The sequence below is a fragment of the Bicyclus anynana genome, chromosome 9 (assembly GCF_947172395.1).
Source record: "Bicyclus anynana chromosome 9, ilBicAnyn1.1, whole genome shotgun sequence".
Classification (NCBI taxonomy): Eukaryota; Metazoa; Arthropoda; class Insecta; order Lepidoptera; family Nymphalidae; genus Bicyclus; species Bicyclus anynana.
Window position 1 is genome coordinate 13,546,150 of NC_069091.1, and position 18,690 is coordinate 13,564,839.

The following is an 18,690-nucleotide window of genomic DNA, read 5'->3' on the forward strand; positions in this document are numbered from 1 at the left end:
CCTCCAACTTTTCAGTTGTGTGCATTTTAAGAAATTAAATATCACGTGTCTCAATAGGTGAAGGAAAACATCGTGAGGAAACCTGCATACGAGAGAATTATCTCAGTTCTCTGCGTGTGTGAAGTCTGCCAATCCGCATTGGGCCAGCGTGGTGGACTATTGGCCTAACCCCTCTCATTCTGAGAGGAGACTCGAGCTCAGCAGTGAGCCGAATATGGGTTGATGACGTACTCGTAGTTGTCATATTATTATTTTGATAAGTTTTAATTTTTATATAATTTCATTTTCATATTTGTCTTGTTTTTACAAATTTTGATACACTACCCTCCTCCCAAATTAGATCAATAACGAAGTTTTTAAAAGTTGTTACTATTCAGCTGTTTTTTTTACTATTGCTTAATTAATGGTTATACAAGTTAACAGCCACGATGTCCTACGAATTGCGTGGTACATTGTCTCGTTCCGACGCTCCGAAATTTTCATTTCCTAGTAACTCAGCTACCAGAATCAAGAATATTTGTAAATAAAAAAGTTGAGCTCATCGAGATGAAGCTATCACGAAAAATTAACTTGTTAGGTAAAAGTTACGGTTATAGTTTTATTATTAGTTTATATTTATTATGAAATCGAGTATTGTTAAAAGTTAACCTTATGTAACCTTGCTGATAAAAATAACATCATAAATAACCAACGAAATCTTGTAAAAAAAATTGTTCTACATTTTATTTGCAGATATTTATAAAATGTAAAACATCTCAACATATTCTGTTACAAAAGCGTACGTATATCGGTTGATTATCAGTACGTAATACTAGATCAGTTCTGAATTGTAAGTCGGATGGTTTCGTGACAGCTTCCAAACGAAATCTTCTCAGTAAACTTGATACTAGACTCTTCATTTCCAGCATCGCAAATTTTTGACCTGAAATTAAAACAAATAATAAAAAAAATCATCATATTATGGTCCTTTTCCCAACCTAAGTGGGGCCAGCACAGTATTTTCCTCTTACTCAAACCCACTCTTATTTGGTCCATCGTCTCATTTTATGTACTTTGAAAATTAGTATTTTGTATAATAATTAGGTATAATATGAAAATTGTCCTGAAATGACTTTCCATTCAGAGTTACTTCAATCAGAATTTACTATTAAATAGAAACGCTACCCTCACACTAAATATTAATCTTAGATTATTAATTCCAGTCAGTAAAATTACATTTGATTAAATTTGGTATCAAACGGTCAAGTTATGCAATTACTGCCTAGTCCATTAAAATGTTACAATTTATAAACCGAATATTGCAATTTTAGAGGACGCAACATCATTGCATTTTTTGGGACATGTGTGGGAGGTCAATACCAGCTTAACCTCAAGTTTGTGGGGTCGCCATCCTTGTCAAATCTGGCCCTGGCTGCCATCTTCCTAACAACTTTTTTAATTTAGGGCAAAAAGTTATATAAACATATTTGTAGGCAAAACAATTTGCTACAAATTATGAGTTAATAAATTTTTTATAAGACGCAAAGTAGATAGATCAGAGATATCGCGAAAAAAGTGTATCCACCTTTTTTTAACAAATTAGAGGTTAAATTTCTATTGATGTCCTACACCTGTCCCAAAAATAAGAAGAAGAAGAAATATACTTTATTGTACATTAAAAACAAAAATAAACAATAACTTATAATAACACTTAGAAACTAATGTACAAATGGCGGTCTTATCGCTAAAGAGCGATCTCTTCCAGACAACCACTGTGGAAGAGAAAAAAAAAAACGTAAGCATCGATTCGGGTATACGCACACAAAAAATAAGAAAAGTTAAGTAATTTAAATACATAAATATTAAGCAATAATACATAATAATAATACATAGACTATACTAAACTACATCATACATATATACAAAGAAATACATATATACATACATATAAACATACATACATACATATAAAAATACAAAAATAATATTGCATCCTCTAAAAAATGCAACAAAGCTCCTGTAACATGTCAATGGACTAGACCTGGTTAACGCAATACTTTGTGTAAAATCATAACAAATCGTACGTAGTAAAAGAGTAAACAATATTGTGAATTAAAATTAACACCTACCAATGCAATTCCTAGGACCTGCGCTAAAGGGTATATAGGCGTAGCGGTGTCTCTTAGCACAATTCTCAGGAAGGAACCTCTCAGGGATGAAGCGTTCTGGTTCAGGGTATATATCAGCGCGGCGATGCAAGTCATAGATGAATATGTGGTAGTTAGTGTGAGCTGGTATCGTGTAGCCGCCTGCAATAGATATCTCTATTACTAATTATTCTTTTACTTCCGCCATCATCTAGTCTAATTTGCTACTGATTGAGATTTATATTTATACCAAAACAGTGACTTTCGTTTTATATTTCTAGACGGACTTCACTTTTTACTTTGAATAATGAATGACAACATTATTTTTTTAGGTTTATATATTATCCCTTTAAAAACATACCTTGTTATATATTTGCTTTATTAATTATTATGGTAGTGCAATAAGTAATAAAACCAAATCAGATAAATCTTAAAAACTGATGCCGAAATGAATGTTACACAATAAATTTGTTTTGCTCGTAATTTTAAGTTTAAATACTCAAGGATTAAATTATTAAAAGATATATAAAAGCTTACATAAATTAATTTCTTCAGTTACATATCGCGCTATAAATGGCACGCTGGGATACAATCGTAAGGACTCCTTTATACAGCATTCTAAGTAAGACATTTCGCTTAGTTCCTGCATTGTAGCAGAACGTTGGGATTCTCCAAAAATATTTTGCATTTCCTGATAGATTTTTTCCTGCAAGTTTTTTGAGTGTAGTGATTGAATACTGTGTGATCTGTGATTTAATCTTGAGATTAAAATTGTCAAAATTGGAACCGACTTAATTTTTATGATTTTTTGCTCTAAAAATTAATCAGCCTAGGTTTATTCTATACTAGCCGACACCCCGTGGTTTCACCTGCGTAGTTTCCGTTCCTGTGAGAATACGGGGATAAAATAAAGCCTATGACACTCACAAATAACGTGGCTTCCTGGTGGTAAAATCTTTTTCTAAATCAGCTTAGTAGATCCAGAGATTTACCCTTACAATACCAAAAACTTAACCTCTTTTTACTATTGGTATAGATGTGTTGTCTTACTAAGTTGTCTTGCTGTTTCAAAATTGGTAGAGGGGGTTCAATTTGAAAGCGTTGATAATTCCTGGTACAGCTTGCTCAAGGACCTAATTTAAATCTCTCAAGACCTCTTAATACACTTACTTGAACTTCAATATCGTTAGCAATTACCATTAGTAGGAATGTTAGTGCTGCAGCCGTGGTGTCATGGCCCTAAAATATGAAATAATCAAAATTATTAACGCTAAGTTGATAGAAGTTTTCTATTAGTTTATATTTTATCATAATATTTACAACGATTTTTCAGAATTTTAAAATTTTGAGATTTATCAGTAAGATATGCATTAAAATAATCAAAAATGTGAGATGGTGTTTTAAATAAGGTTTTTTTTTTTATCATTTTATTTTAATATCTACTACGAGTATCAACCTCATACTCAGGTTCATAAATCATAAATCTTTCAATGTAATGAACATTTTAAAAATAGCATTGGTACCATACCGCAAACATAAATGTATCAACCTCTTCTCTAATTCCTTCTACAGTAATGTGTCCCAATTTTTCATTTTCAATCAGTAAGTCTAGCATCGCCAATCTACCTTTTTTGTTGCTAATAATTTCATCATTTTCCTGTCGATACGATTTTATATTCATCAGAAATTGTTTTCTTTCGTTTATAATTTTATTTGTAAATGTGTGCAAGTCCGATAGCGCAGCTTTTTGCTCGCGTCCTATTTTTGATAAATTGAAAAAAGGTTCATAAAGCAACCACGCTCTACATATCCTTTTTATTACGGATTCCCCGACGATTTCTATTGCGTTCATATATTTTGACATAACAGATTTGATTTCCTCACTCATTGATGTTCCCATGGTTGTTTCTGTTCAAATCAATACATCAATAGATACATATAAATAAAATTGAACTGTGTTTGAGATTTAAAAATTATAGCCATTTAAACGGTACTAAAACATAAAACAAGGATTTTTTTAAGGTTTGTCTATTTGTTTTTTGTTTATCTCTCTGTTTCAGAGCTAGTCGCTGGAAAGGCGGAACCGATTTTAATGGGACTTTCACTGGAAGATTGAAGAGGTTATGGAAAAACATATGGGCTAATATTTATACTGAAAAATACATGATTGTCGGAGCATTTATTAACACTCTTCCAACAGTGTCTTCCGACACTTCAGCTTCGCGACTGCTGGAGCTATGTCGATGACTTTTTGACTTCTGAGAAGTTCTCATTTCAGTGGTACATTTGTATAAGGTAAATTGAACGATTCCTACCACACGTGATTTGCAGCGTCGTAGAGCTTATCAAGGGGTGTATGTCTGTCTGTGTGTTGCCGACCTCCATTTCTACTTTTTTCAGAAACATTTCCGTTTGTTCAGTGATTGTTTGGAAATATTTCTTAACAACCGACAATGCTTCCCAGGTTAACAACCGACAATGCTTCCCAGGTAACACAATCACAAGCTACACAGCGTCTTCGCCGGCGAAGACGAGGTCCCCGATATCTAACGTCACCCGGACGTGGGTTTTCTAACTCACGATCTTGGGGGCGTCCGGACTGATTCACTCAGGTCACGGTTACCTCCTCCAGAATGGCCTTCTAAGCCGAGGTCCGAGTCTCATAGGAGACGCCCTTAGAGAGCCGTTCCGTCCTCTATCTTTCTTTCAGCCTTCGGGTCACATCAGGCGATGCTTCTGCGCTCGCCCAACCCCCCCGGTGACGCCGTAGTGGTTCCGCAGGGAGCTATCGGCACCTACTCAGACAGACAAAAAAAAAAAAAAAAAGGAAATATTTCTTCAAAACATTGAAGTGAAAAGCTGGCGTCAATAATTTGCGCCGTTGGTGCCATTTGGAGCCTGCAAGATTAAAATACAATAGGTGCAAATAAGTAGAAATTTTATACACAAGTATAATGTATATGTACAAATATTTATAAACTTGCAAATATAAAATTTTAAAAAGGAAATAACAAATATGCAACATGACGATTCAAAATGGTCTTAAAGAATAAAGTAATTATAATACGCTTTCTTTATATTTGAACTATTGAGCATCTCGAACCTATAAGCTTGCTACCTTCTATATGCTATCGTGGCTCATAGAAAGTTCCTAATTCCATGTAGGTACTTACCTATGTTAAAAACTTAGATTAATAACAAACTTTCAGCTTTTATAAAATCACAAAACTACCAAAGGCTCCAAGAATATTAGCAAGCCATGCTGTGTAGGTTAATTTCTATTTAAAATGTTGTTATTTTACCATTACTGGTTAATAGACCTTCACCTAGCCACGGCTGAAGAAATTTGTAGACTCCCTGTTTATCATTATAGCGAACCGACGACAACACTTTCTGTAAGATGATATTAACTCATTAGTATTCAGTTTTTTCTATGTAACATCCGGTAGACTTTATTTATTTGGTCAACTAAGACTAATCATAAAAATACTCTTTGAAAATTTTCATTTAGACTTTCTAATTATTGCTTAATTATCAATTATTATTTCTGTGGTTATCAATTCTGGTTAATATTCAACGTCAATTAACAACAAAGGCGGGTACGTCCCTCCCTGTGGAACGCCGTTGTTGTATTATGATGTTCATTAAAACCCTCGTCAGTAAATTTAAATCAAACATACCTCAATATCTTCTGGATTATACAAGCCAACGGACCAAAAGTTTACAGCGTGCATTCGAATCAAACCTCCGTATAATTTGTGTAGTGTTCTTAAAAACAGAAATAGTTTATCTGAAAAAAATAAATAAAAAAGAGAATCTCCAAAATTGCACTGGTAGTAAGTAAGAAAAATGTCACAATTTATTGTCCATAACACGACGTAAAGTAAATACGAGTAATAGTGGAATCAAAGAATACATAAAAAGCATACCTATATGCTGGTAGGCCTCAGAAACAGCTCCGATTTTGATGTTTTTTTAAAGTCATGTTTTTTATGATATATATAAAAAATGTTTTGATGTGGGGATGAAATTATTTATATTGTTAAAAAATATCTACTTATGCTATTTATATAAATAATTAAAAAATACTATAGACTTCAGAAATACAAACTTATGCAGAAAACTAGTAAGCGAAAGAAAATATTATAATATTTTCTATCCATTGATCATTGTGGTGTAAGGACACAGGATAAAATATTTATTGGTGTTAAATATTTTCGATGTGTGAGTTTATTTCGTCGCCCTAAAAACGACAGACAATCTTGTTGGTGAATTTAAGTGCGATACAAATCCAACAGAAGGTTTTTTTCAGAAGGATTTTTCAATTCAGAAGGAATTGGTCTGAGTTCGTACCATATTTCATAGTTCATAGGAATAATTTTCAATACAAACGGTAGTATTTTTTGATTGCCTTGGCTTCAAAGCTCGATTTTTACACAACTCTAAGGGACAGTATACCTGAGTATTTGATATGAATTTCAGCTAGATACTTCTAAGCGTTCCTGAAAAGGGTCTTAACACACACCCGGGACAGACCGACAACCAAGTGATCTTATAAGAGTTCCTTTTGTGGTTCGAAAAAAGAACGTAATTAAAAAGAGGCATAATATCATGTTCAGGCCAGCTTCCATGTCCATACAATGTTAAGAATCTGATGATTTATTTAAAATACCTTAAGTAATTTTTGTGTAAAGTAATACCTATAATAACCAGACCTCTGAACATCAGTATTTTTATTAGATATTGTTCGTACTTTAATATTAAGCAATTTTTTTTTTTAGTTTATGTCGGAAAATAACTAAGCTTGATTATTGATTATACTGCGATAAAAAATATATAATTGATTATACTTCGGACTTGGCAATTTTCATCGGATGTATGGAAAAAAATATTCGAATAATCTTCACTTAAAATTACAGAGAATTGTTTATACTTACTTGGAGGCATCCAAAAATGAAATGAATTTCCAATAAGAGGGAATGATCTGGGTCCAGGTATCTTGAGTAGTAATCTCTCATTTTTCATGCATCGGTAATATAAAAGTAACAAAACAATTGTTGATAATAAAATTATTGTAAGCACTGAAGACATAACTGCCTTGTTAACTATTGAGCACTAAATGGCGAACTTTTACAATCACTTGATTTTATTATCTTCATGAACTTCTCTTATATTATATTTATTTCTTAAGGATCATAGTTTATTTGTATCGTCTCAATTCCTTCTTTTTTAGTTAGCCCTTGACTAATATATATACGAGTATCATCATCATTCATTTGACGGCCTCCGTGGCGCAGTGGCTAGCGCGGTGGATTTACTAAACGGAGGTACTAGGTTCGATCCCCGGCTGGGCCGATTGAGATTTTCTTAATTGGTCCAGGTCTGGCTGGTGGGAGGCTTCGGCCGTGGCTAGTTACCACCCTACCGACAAAGACGTATCGCCAAGCGATTTAGCGTTCCGGTACGATGTCGTGTAGAAACCGAAAGGGGGTGTGGATTTTCATCCTTCTCCTAACAAGTTAGCCCGCTTTCATCTTAGACTGCATCATGACTTACCATCAGGTGAGATTGTAGTCAAGGGCTAACTTGTAAAGAATTAAAAAAAAAATCTCATCCCATATTCCGCTCACAGCTGAGCTCGAGTCTCCTGCCAGAATGACAGGGATTAAATCCACCACACAGGCCCACGCTGTCGGCAGCAACCATCCATGATCCCGATTAATCGAGATCTAAACTTTGTATAGGAACTTACTCTTCATTTATCAAGCAATATAAATTTAAATAAAATTCATTTGATGTATTTTAAATTTAGTTTTATTTAAATTTACAAAAATTTTAGTATTTCAATGCTTGATTATTTGTATTAATTGCTATATTTTTTTATACAAAAATCGTAGTATTTCAGCATCTACCGTCAAATCGTGCAGCAGGAAACTGTAAGGTTTTAGCAATTTGTAGCAAGCGAGGTTGAAAAATCTCTGAAGCCCATATCCTGTAACTGTCTTCATGAGCGAAAGCGTCGAACTGAAAAGAAGAAAGCGGTAAGATCAGTGATCTTTAGGTATATAGCTCTCGGGGGTAGTGTAGATTCCCAACAATAAAGGAATTTTTCAAATTGGACCAGTAGTTCCTGAGACAAACAAACAAACTCTTCAGCTTTATAATATTAGTATATATTACGCCACACATCATAATATCTTTAATACACCCTACCATGCGATGTGTTATGTATTGTATATATGTCTTGTTTTAAACAGTATTATACTGGTTTTCATTAAATTATACTTTTAACTGTTGGACAAAAATAAAGTCCTCATTTATTTTAATTTCAGTATATAATGGTAATGAGGCGTATGAAGTTTTTAATAAATATTGTAAATTGTGTGAGAAGCTCTAAAAAATATGTACTTAAAACAATAAATACTGTTAACTTTTCTAAAATATTGTTGAATAATCTTCAGAAACCTGCTTTATTTCTTGTAAAAAAAGTTGGCAACCCTAAGCATAACCCAGAAAATGGCCCTAGCTCAGCATAATATATAATAGGGCATGTAGCGCTGATTTTCAGCTGGAAACACACATCGGGTGTCGCCACGAACACAGCCTCTAAGCCGAATCTAAACTAAAAAACCGGCCAAGAACGTGTCGGGCCACGCGCAATGTAGGGTTCCGTAGACTAAGTTAGCACTTCTTTAAATATTTTTCAAGATTTTATCCTTACGACTTCCAAAAAGGACGAGGTCTACGTATGTTTTTTAAGTATGTCCAATGTCCATTGTCCAGCGATATTTTCGTCATTTGTAGACCGATTTTGAAAATTCTTTTTTTTGTTTGGAAGGGTAATTCCAAGGGACCCATTTTTTTATTTAACTGACTTTGCCTGCTTTCGTTTATAGCTTTTTTCACAGGATAGTATCATGCTACAGACTAACCCTTACGCCCTTAAATAAGATGTACACATATTACGATGTTCATGTAAGAGACAACCTCTTACCCCTTAGGGGGACCCCTAATATTTTTTTTGTAGAATTATGTTTTACGCAGTAAAACATTGATAAATAACATGTTCAAAGTATTTAATTAAGTATACTTTAACCAGAAGATTCATTAGCGAGTTGGTTGTGTTGTTTACCTGAGAATGGCATTTCATTTAATTATCAAGGTACTTTATTTATAAATAGAAATTCACCTTTAGAGCATTTATATATGTTGTCAGTTGATATGTCCAGTCTAGTTTTTGACGGCCTCAGTGGCGCAGTAGTATGCGCGGTGGATTTACATGACCGGGGGTCCTGGGTTCGTCCCCTACTGGACCGATTGAGGTTTTCTTAATTGGTCCAGGTCTGGCTGGTGGGAGGCTTCGGTCGTGACTAGTTTTTTCTAGGTCGTATTTAGCGTTCAAGTACGATGTCGTGTAGAAACCGAAAGGGGTGTGGATTTTCATCCTACTCCTAACAAGTTAGCCCGCTTCCATCTTAGATGGTATCACTTACCATCAGGTGAGATTGTAGTCAAGGGCTAACTTTTAATGCAGTAGTTCCCAAACTGGATTGGGTCCCGACCCACCAAACAAAAACGGACTAAGTCGGGATCTACCTCTTGGCGGTTTTAAAAAGGGGGCATGAAATATTGGTAACGCTCAGATTGCATAGTCTTTGTGGTCATGTTGTGTCATCAACACAGTCTGTGGCTATCCGGCTGTTCGTCCGATCGGTGTTAGTCCAATCGAATTTCTTGTATCAGGGCCCACTCAATATTCGCTCACGACCCACAACTGGGTCGCGACCCTTACTTTAGGAACCCCTGTTGTAAAGAATAAAAAAAAACGTAAAATGTAATGGGCTCGTATGCGAGTAGAAGGGCGTACAGATTTGATTAAAAATAAAACCTTACTCCTCTAGAAAGTGCTTCTGAGATGTTGCTGGCAGGTCTATAAGCCACGCGACGATTTCCTGTTGTCATTGATAGAAATCTCGCCTCGCTAGTTAGATCATTGGTTTTTGGGTTCCATCTGATCTAAAATGTTATTAGGAAGACGATGATAAAATAGATAATCTATTTATATAATAAAAATGAATCCATATATCCTTTGGTCACGCCATCACGCGTGAATGGCTGGACCGATTTCACTATATTTTTTGATGTGTTTTTTATTGTTAGGAGAAGGTTCTTATGACCAAAAAAAATTACAAAGGTGTAGGAGTAGGGCAGGGATAGGGCAGTATTATATAAAATAACTTGAAAATGAAAAATTTTATTACGAGACTTATTATTAACGCTTCGGCCGTGGCTAGTTACCACCCTACCGGAAAAGATGTAACGCCAGCATTTTAGCGTTTCGGTACGAAGCCACGAAGAAACCGTCAGAGGTATGGGTGAAATAACCTCTTCCAAGTCATTTCCACCTTGGACTGCATAATCACTTAACATCAGGACACAGTCAAGCTTCGTTTTCACAGTTTACACTAGCAACCAATCACAAGAAAGCTATTGATGACAAACATAGATTTTACTCGCTTAAATTAAGATAATCATCGCATCATCGCCGGTATAAATAAAGAGGATCACATAAAACATGGCTTATTTTTTATCAGGACTATTAATTGTAATGTCGGAGGTCCTGGGTTCGGTCCCCGGTTGGGCCGATTGAGATTTTCTTATTTCTCCAGGTCTGGCTGGTGGAAAGCTTTAGCTGTAGATACTTACCACCCTACCGGCGAAGACGTACCGACAAGTGATTTAGCGTTCCGGTACGATGTCGTGTAGAAACATAAAGGGGTGTGGATTTTTATCCTCCTTTTAACAAGTTAGCCCGCTTCCATCTTAGATTGCATCACCACTTACCATCAGGTGTGATTGTAGTCAAAGGCTAACTTGTAAAGCATAAAAAAGGAGGTATATTTGCGATATATAATATCACTAGCTGACGCGGCGCGGTTTCTCCCGCATGGTCCCCGTTTCTGTAGGAATACGGGGATAAAACATAGCTTATAGCCTTCCTCGATAAATGGGCTATCTAACACTGAAAGATTTTTTGAAATCGGACAAGTAGTCCCTGAGATTAGCGCGTTCAATCAAACAAACAAACTCTTCAGCTTTATAATATTAGTATAGATTAGGTATATCAATAAATCTCAATGATCGCGTCTCGAGACCTGGATGTTTAGAAGACCTGGACCTATGTCCAGCGATGATGATGATGATCAACAAACCATTGAAACAATACCTCAACCGAAATAGGTTAACTAGGTATACCTACCCACGTATTAAACGAGACGATCTCATGTGTATATTCTCCAGTCAATCGATGCATCCCCGAGTCGTCTAAATTGGCTATAACATCGAATCCTATAGTTATCTCTCTGAGGTTCACTTGCCCTCTGACAACTTGCAGCGACTCTTGAGTACCGTTGACTACAAACGGGGTGACTTCGCCATGCATATTTGAAAGGTCGATTTTTTCAATTGACACTACAAAATTTTCGGTGTAATTCACTGTACCTGTTACATTCCAATTGTAAAGACGTTCGCTGTAAAAACCGTTAAATTATTTTAATTATTATTTCAATTATTAGCGGACGCCCGCGACTTCGTCCGCGTGAAATTTAATGTAATCTTTCAACCCTTATTTCACCACTTCACACAGTAAAAATTTTGTCTGTCTGTATGTTCGTTATACAAAAAAAACTACACAACGGATTTTAATGAAATTTGGTACAATTATTCTTCATACTCCTGGGCAGGTTATATTATACTTTTTATTTGGAATTGGAATTGTTGGGAAACCGGGAGAAGTAATTTTTACAGCGATACTACTGTAAGGGCTGGATTAAAGAGGTCTATGGGCGGACGAAGTCACGGGCGTCCCCTAGTTTAAAATAAAAGAATACGAATTATTTTTATTTGTTAGTGTACACGCAAAGATGTTACACGATAACTTCTTTCAATATTCAATAACAAAAATTGTAAATGTTTTTTCATTTTGATTTTTTCATTTTACCTGACAAAATAATGTTTATCACATTCGTCTTTTATATGCCTAGATACAAAAAAAATGCGCTCAGTGGAGTAGCTAAATTTGGATCACTTTTTGCGGCGATTTTGTAGGCATATAACGTATCTATAGTATATAATATCGTTGCCTCGATACACAAGTACATACAGATATAATTAGTATTTAACAGAACAAATTAAAATACTATATTTTAAGACACAGTAATATCATCATTATCAACCCATATTGGGCTCACTACTGAGATTGAGTCTCCTCTCAGAATAAGAGAGGTAAGGCCAAAAGTCCACCACGCTGGCCCAATGCGGATTGGCAGACTTCACACAACCAGAGAATTAAGAAAATTATCTGGTGTGCAGGTTTCCTCACGATGTTTTCCTTCACCGTTTAAGATACGAGATATTTAATTGTAAAGTTGGAGGTGCATGCCCCGGACTGGATTCGAACCTACTCCCTCCGGAATCGGAGGCAGAGGTTACATCCCACAGTAATATAATAAAAAAAAAACGAAACTTACTTAACTGTTTGTTGTCTATCTCGCAGCCTCATGTTACACCATCTAACATCTTTTTCTATTTGTGTGAACATCTCTTGCATGACTCTCGCATAATACTCCCTGTGTCCCACTAAGCATGCTTGACGATCTGAAATATCATAATTATTGTCTTCTAAATTATAATTACTAAAATACGGATAGGTACGAGATCCGTTATTATAAAAGAAAACCCTGATCGATAGATCGCCGCGTCAAAAGGATAATTGGTAATGAACCGTTGACACGGGCGAAATTGCAGACTGTGTTTTTAGTTTTAACTTTAGAATTTTTTAACTGTGCTTTTAGTTTATTACAAGTAATAAAATATTATCACTTACTCCAATCAAATTGTTGACACTGCACAGAAATCGCACAGATAAATGCAGCGCAAACTAATATTTTGATCATAATTAGGTACTTTTCACTAGAATTATTAATATCAAAGAAACAGAAAATTTATAGTTATTTTTATGTAGACACGTAGTTCTGATATCAAATAAAGTATATAATAATATTGTAACTAAGTACCTAATTAATAATGATAACATAATCTACATAATCCTTTAAAACATTATTAATTTAAGATTTTCTGCAGTTTGATAACATTTATTTTATACCCCGATATGAAAAAGAGTGTTTATTTGATGGATTGATATGTGATGTATCTGTGCATGTGTTATGTCAGCCACTGACGATCAAGTAATCTCACATGCCTGCAGCGCTAACGGCTTGACAGCCGATAAAACTGATCGTGTGTTGGTTGCGATGTGCATCATGCCGTCGTTCGCTCTGCAGGCATGTGAACGTCAGTGGCTTACATTAGTCTGTCTGTGCCGTCGAGTATTTTATTGTTATGAATTTTACCGATTTGATGGGATCATTTTTGTTTGATAGCTGACGAGTTCAATATGGTTCTTACTCGTAGTTTTATAATATGATGAAAATCTGTGCAATCCAATGATATCGTCATTGCTTCGTTTTTCAACTAATTATGACGGAACAATTTTTAACATAAATAGTAATTTCAGCTTATAATTATATTAGCTCCGAGCTAGCGCTATTGAAAGGCTTGGTAGGGTGCCTGCAGAACATCTAAACGAAAGCCCTTCTGGCGTCCAAGATTAGTTCATAAGTAGATTAGTGGTGTTTGTTGCATCTTCTAAATAATAATTCTTAATTGATTCAATAATAATAAACTTGTGAAATGGACTTGTGTACTTCAATTAGAACAACCCATAACATTATAACAAACGATAAGTAAAGACAACTTCTCCCAATATACAAAAATAGGTAGAGAATCTATACTATTATAATAAAGTGGTGTAGTAGGCGGTAAGTAATCTCGGGAACTATAAAACCAATGTTGAAAATTCTCTTACCACTAGATAATTACGTCATTTGTGAGTGAATAAATAAGGAATTAATGGACGAAAAGTCTTTATATAATTTTTTTTAGTCAAAGTTCGGTGAAGGTTGTCTTATGCACATCATTGACGATCAATTATTCTCACGTTCCTGCAGCACCCACGACTATAACGGATCGTGTATTGGTCGCTGCGTGCATGATGGCTCGACTTATGAAACGTCTTCGCTGCCGTGAGTACAATTGACCGTCAATGGCTGACTTTACACACTGGGAGTAGGATCTTAGACTATTAAAAATAAATTAAAATAAACGAACTATTTTCCTTTTTATTTCTTTTTTTGGTAAATCTTCGAACAGTTGACAAAAATATCAGTCATAAAGTGTATTATTACACAGGACAGTCGTAGCAAATCGTTGGAAACTCTTTCGTCGCCAGTTCTAGGGTTATCGGTGCAAAAGTATCACTCGCCCATCTAGCAACACTGGTCAACAGTCCTGGACTATTCCACGGAAACTGTAAAAAAAAATTTACATGCACTTAGTGTCGCCGCACACGGGCCACACGCGACAGCCACAAACGCCGCTACAAGAAGCAAGAAGGGGCCACAAAAGTAGCAGAAGCGCGCGACAGCCACTTGTGGCCGGTGGTCGACACTTGTGGTGGGTGGCTGCTACTTCTTAACCCATACATGCAGTATCATAACCGCGCGAGTGCGAGCGCGAGCACGGTTTGTGTCTGCGTTTAGTGGTCAGTTCGTGCCACAAGAAGCGAGCAGCGGCGTGTGCGACGAGTCCATATAAAACGTATGAAAACTTCAAGAAATATGCCGGTAGCGGCGTTTTGTGGTTGTGGCCGGTGGCCCGTGTGCGGGAGCCTTTAGATTTCCTTGAAGATCTTACAGGAACTCTACATCTCAACGCATTGACTCAACTGTCAATGCGAAACGAAATTTCCTGAGAATACGCTACTACTTGTTACATTTAGGTACTATTCTAGTCTGGTCTTCAGAACCTGTTTTTTTTTCTATTATTTTAATTTCGCGGATATCCGTTTATCTGCGAAAGAACCAAAGGCACCGACAAAGCTCAGCAAGTCGCGAAGATGAAGTGGCAACGGGCAGGGCACATAGTTCGAAGAGCTATAAGAGAGAGATGGACGTGAAATGGCGACCCCGCACCGGAAAGCGCAGTATTGGTCGACCCCCCACTAGATGGACCGAGGACATCCAGCGGGTTGCAGGGAGTCGCTGGATGCTGGCGGCTCGAGAACGTGATGTTTGGAAGTCTATACAAGAGGCCTATTTCTAACAGTGAAAGTCCATCGGCTGATAATGATGATGATGATGAAATTTCATTGATGGCGGATAACAAAATTTTGCCAATGGATATGTTAGCAAATTTAAAACTCACTAAACGTGTGAAAACTCTTGTAACATCGGTCTCTGGGGTAAAGGTCATAACATTTGTAGTTCTTACCACTTCACTCACAACTCTTACTGTTATTTCATCCGTAAACAAATGTTTAGATATCTGTAACAAAGATGACCTTTTATCTACAGGGTATAGAATCTATTTCTTCTTTAATTCCATAGAAATAATTGATTAAGTAATTGAATATTTTAATCTAGTAATAATGTTTATAACATTGTGTACTTAGTTAATTTCACCATAGTCTAATTAGTTCCATAATTACCGTAAAGGCAAATGTAATTAAAGGGTAAATCATAACTCCTGTGGTGTGTGTAATTTTGTTATCCATTTCTGTTTTAACATCAAATCCTATAGAGACATCTTCCATCCTCAAAGTCGCTCGTATTTCAACATTAGCATCATTAGCACTCCGCGACAACCATACTTGCTGTATAGTATGTTGTACAATGCTTATCTTTTGCAACGACACTACAAATCCATCAGTTAAGTCTATGTCTGCAAATATCACTCGATTCAGGACTGTCTCGCTGCAAAATATTAACGGCAAAATTAGTGAGACAGTAGGTCATCATCATCATCATTATCAGCCGATGGCCATTCCCTGCTGGACATGGACTTCTAAAAACAACGTCAGTCCACCTAGTGAGGGGTTGACCAACACTGCGCTTTCCAATGCGGGGTCGCTATTACAACACCTTGGGACCCCAACGACCATCGGCTCTTCGAACTGTGTGGCCTGCCCATTGCCACTTCAGCTTTGCGACTCGCTGAGCTATGTCAGTGGCTTTCAGGGCCGGACCGTCCATACGGCGAACGGAGCGGTCGCTCCAGGCGCCAAATCCTAGGGGGCGCCGAAATGGTAAAGACAAGATAGAAAAGAAATTTATTTCTTTTCGATCGTCTATATTTAAAGCGAAGAGATGAACGCGACGTGCGCGAATTTACTTCTAATAGAGGCGTCTTTCTTTACCTATGGTACAGGGAGTGCGTTGATTTTAACCCGGGTATATACAGGTAATAGAGGGCGCTAGGGTGATGATTGCACCCGGGCGCTACGTGAGCTAGAGAGTCTTTACCTATAGTGCAGGGGGTGCGTTACGTCCGGGTGTCGCGATCTCAGGGGCGCCCAAGCGCCACTCGCCGCGCGGGTTCTATAGGTACTAGGGGGCGCTACGGTGATGATTGCACCCGGGCGCTACGTAAGCTAGAGTCTTTACCTGTAGTGCCTGGGGTGCATTACACCCGGGTGCCGCGATCTTAGGGGCGCCCAAGCGCCACTTGCCGCGCGGGTTCTATAGGTACTAGGGGGCGCTAGGGTGATGATTGCACCCGGGCACTACGTGATCGAGAGACGTTATTGTGCCTGATTTTCAATTGGTCTGAGTATGGTCAAAATCTTCGCGTTCCATAAGTTCGTAGCCTAAGTAAACCAGGAAACTACAAAGCTATAATTTTTTAGTTAATTTATTTTTCAACTTTATTTAGAGCTCAATACACTTATTTTGTTGATCTGTACTAGTAAATTTTATATTACTAAGTTTCGTATATGGGGTGTAAGGTGGAGGCTATTACCAGTCAGTCTCCCTAATCGCCAACCTCACCTGCTCGCGTACCCTGCAGATGGACCGACGAGTCTCTGGCGACCGACGAATGGCGGTATATCCATTCCCACGGGCTAGATTACGAAAAGCCTCGGGCCTGTGTCGGGAATCAGCGACACCGGCGCGAGTAATCTACTCGTAACTCTTCGCTGACCAACCCGCATGGCGCATGCCCATTGTGGTCAGTCATGGTCAAAACTTTGTATAGACGGCAAAAACAGAACACAGCCCTAAGTCCCTGGCAGCCCCGCTATTCCTGACTCTGGCAGCGGTTACAGTAACGGCGAGGCAAGGGCAAGTTGCTATACGTACTTTACATGAAACTGCATGTCATCAACTTTTAAATTGCACCAACAGCGTTCCTCAACCTTCGACATCGTTTTCTGTAGGATTGATATGGCATAGCTGGTATGATCTATTAATCGAACATTTCTAACTGAAAGAAACAAGAATTAAATTATTTAAAATATAATAAAATGTAGGATTGGCGGCGTCACAAGTTAGCCGTCTGTCTTGATATATTGGAATAAAATAATTCCTTTTTTCACAGGAATGACCAACGGATACGGAGTTAGCCGCTAACTATAGACCTCATAAATCCAAGGAGAATAAGGATCCAAGTCACTCAGCGGGCTGGTAGTTCTGCGTGATCGGATCAGAAATAAGGTGATAAGTAAGCATTGCCTATGGATCCGAGAGTTAGCCGCTAACTATAGCCCTCATAAGAAGGATCTAAGTTACTCGGCGAGCTTGGAGTTCTGCATGATCGGATTAGAAATAAGTTGATTTAAAGTAAGCACAAGAACCAAAGTCTGTCATAGCTCAGCGATTCGCAATGCTGAAGTGGCAATGGGCAGGGCGCAAAGTCCCATTTTGATGGAGCGGCGACCTCGTACCGGTCCAGAAAGCGCAGTGTTGGTCGAACATTAGATGGAGCGAAGACATCAAGCGGATTGAAAACAGCTGCTAGATACTGACGGCTCGACTACTACTCCTCTTACTCCTCGACTACTCGGCTTTACTAGTTAGCCCTTGACAACAATCTCACCTGGTGGTAAATGATGATGCAGTCTAAGATGGAAGCGGGCTTACTTGTTAGGAGGAGCATGAAAATTCACACACCTTTCGGTTTCTACACGACAACGTACCGGAACGCTAAATCGCTTGGCGGTACGTCTTTGCCGGTAGGGTGGTAACTAACTACCCACGGCCGAAGCCTCCCACCAGCCAGACCTGGACCAATTAAGAAAATCTCAATCGGCCCAGCCGGAGATCGAACCCAGGACCTCTGTTTTGTAAACCACCGCGCATACCACTGCGCTACGGAGGCCGTCAGAATGCAATGCAAGAGGCCTATGTCCAGCAGTGGACGTCCATCGGCTGTTATAGATGATAATAATTTAAAATCGTAGTAATCAAATTATAGGGTAATTTAAATTATTAAATTATGGTAGGATTACATACCTGTCTGTGATAACACAAAATTTTCATCACTGAGAAAAAACAATAAGCACCATAGTTTACTCATCTCGGATTTGAGGTAAATAATAAAACCATGAACATGATCCTCGGTCGCTTCTTCAGTGACATTGTTGTAAAAAAGTATTTTCACAATCACA

General features: G+C 37.4%; 3 protein-coding genes across 4 annotated transcripts; all 3 read right to left on the minus strand.

Annotated features, from left to right (window-relative positions):
- Positions 1–590: 590 nt before the first annotated feature.
- Positions 591–7,261, minus strand: LOC112047466 (cytochrome P450 4C1-like). Of its 2 annotated transcripts, XM_052883390.1 has the most exons (10): positions 7,064–7,253; positions 5,807–5,916; positions 5,429–5,519; positions 4,953–5,024; positions 4,442–4,555; positions 3,655–4,034; positions 3,297–3,365; positions 2,664–2,832; positions 2,109–2,288; positions 591–922 (listed from the first exon to the last, which is right to left on the minus strand). In XM_052883390.1, exons 1-10 carry the CDS (start codon positions 7,215–7,217, stop codon positions 756–758), a joined length of 1,506 nt encoding a protein of 501 aa, XP_052739350.1. In that variant the 5' UTR covers positions 7,218–7,253; the 3' UTR covers positions 591–755. The 2 variants fall into 2 exon arrangements, with proteins under 2 accessions (XP_052739350.1, XP_052739351.1); XM_052883391.1 differs by lacking the exon at positions 2,664–2,832 and having other exon boundaries at positions 697–922; positions 7,064–7,261.
- Positions 7,262–10,001: 2,740 nt separating this feature from the next.
- Positions 10,002–15,569, minus strand: LOC112053238 (uncharacterized). The gene is made up of 4 exons (XM_052883617.1): positions 15,450–15,569; positions 12,656–14,553; positions 11,386–11,656; positions 10,002–10,142 (listed from the first exon to the last, which is right to left on the minus strand). Exons 2-4 carry the CDS (start codon positions 12,733–12,735, stop codon positions 10,002–10,004), a joined length of 492 nt encoding a protein of 163 aa, XP_052739577.1. The 5' UTR covers positions 12,736–14,553; positions 15,450–15,569.
- Positions 14,572–18,599, minus strand: LOC128198029 (uncharacterized). Its single transcript, XM_052883618.1, has 4 exons — positions 18,596–18,599; positions 17,384–17,507; positions 15,733–16,036; positions 14,572–15,569 (listed from the first exon to the last, which is right to left on the minus strand). Exons 1-4 carry the CDS (start codon positions 18,597–18,599, stop codon positions 15,126–15,128), a joined length of 876 nt encoding a protein of 291 aa, XP_052739578.1. The 3' UTR covers positions 14,572–15,125.
- Positions 18,600–18,690: the final 91 nt, after the last annotated feature.

Excerpts from the sequence above, each read along its gene's own strand:
- LOC112047466 (XM_052883390.1), bottom strand. The coding sequence starts at position 7,217 with ATGTCTTCAGTGCTTACAATAATTTTATTATCAACAATTGTTTTGTTA. Across the intron at positions 5,520-5,806 it reads ATAATCCAGAAGATATTGAG|AAAGTGTTGTCGTCGGTTCG; the intron begins GTATGTTTGATT and ends ATCATCTTACAG. Across the intron at positions 3,366-3,654 it reads TTGATACATTTATGTTTGCG|GGCCATGACACCACGGCTGC; the intron begins GTATGGTACCAA and ends TTCATATTTTAG.
- LOC112053238 (XM_052883617.1), bottom strand. The coding sequence starts at position 12,735 with ATGCAAGAGATGTTCACACAAATAGAAAAAGATGTTAGATGGTGTAAC. Across the intron at positions 11,657-12,655 it reads GATAGACAACAAACAGTTAA|CGAACGTCTTTACAATTGGA; the intron begins GTAAGTTTCGTT and ends CGGTTTTTACAG. Across the intron at positions 10,143-11,385 it reads TCGTCTCGTTTAATACGTGG|ATCAGATGGAACCCAAAAAC; the intron begins GTAGGTATACCT and ends ATAACATTTTAG.
- LOC128198029 (XM_052883618.1), bottom strand. Across the intron at positions 16,037-17,383 it reads GACATGCAGTTTCATGTAAA|ACCTACTGTCTCACTAATTT; the intron begins GTACGTATAGCA and ends ATGATGATGATG. Across the intron at positions 15,570-15,732 it reads TAATTACATTTGCCTTTACG|ATATCTAAACATTTGTTTAC; the intron begins GTAATTATGGAA and ends TCTTTGTTACAG.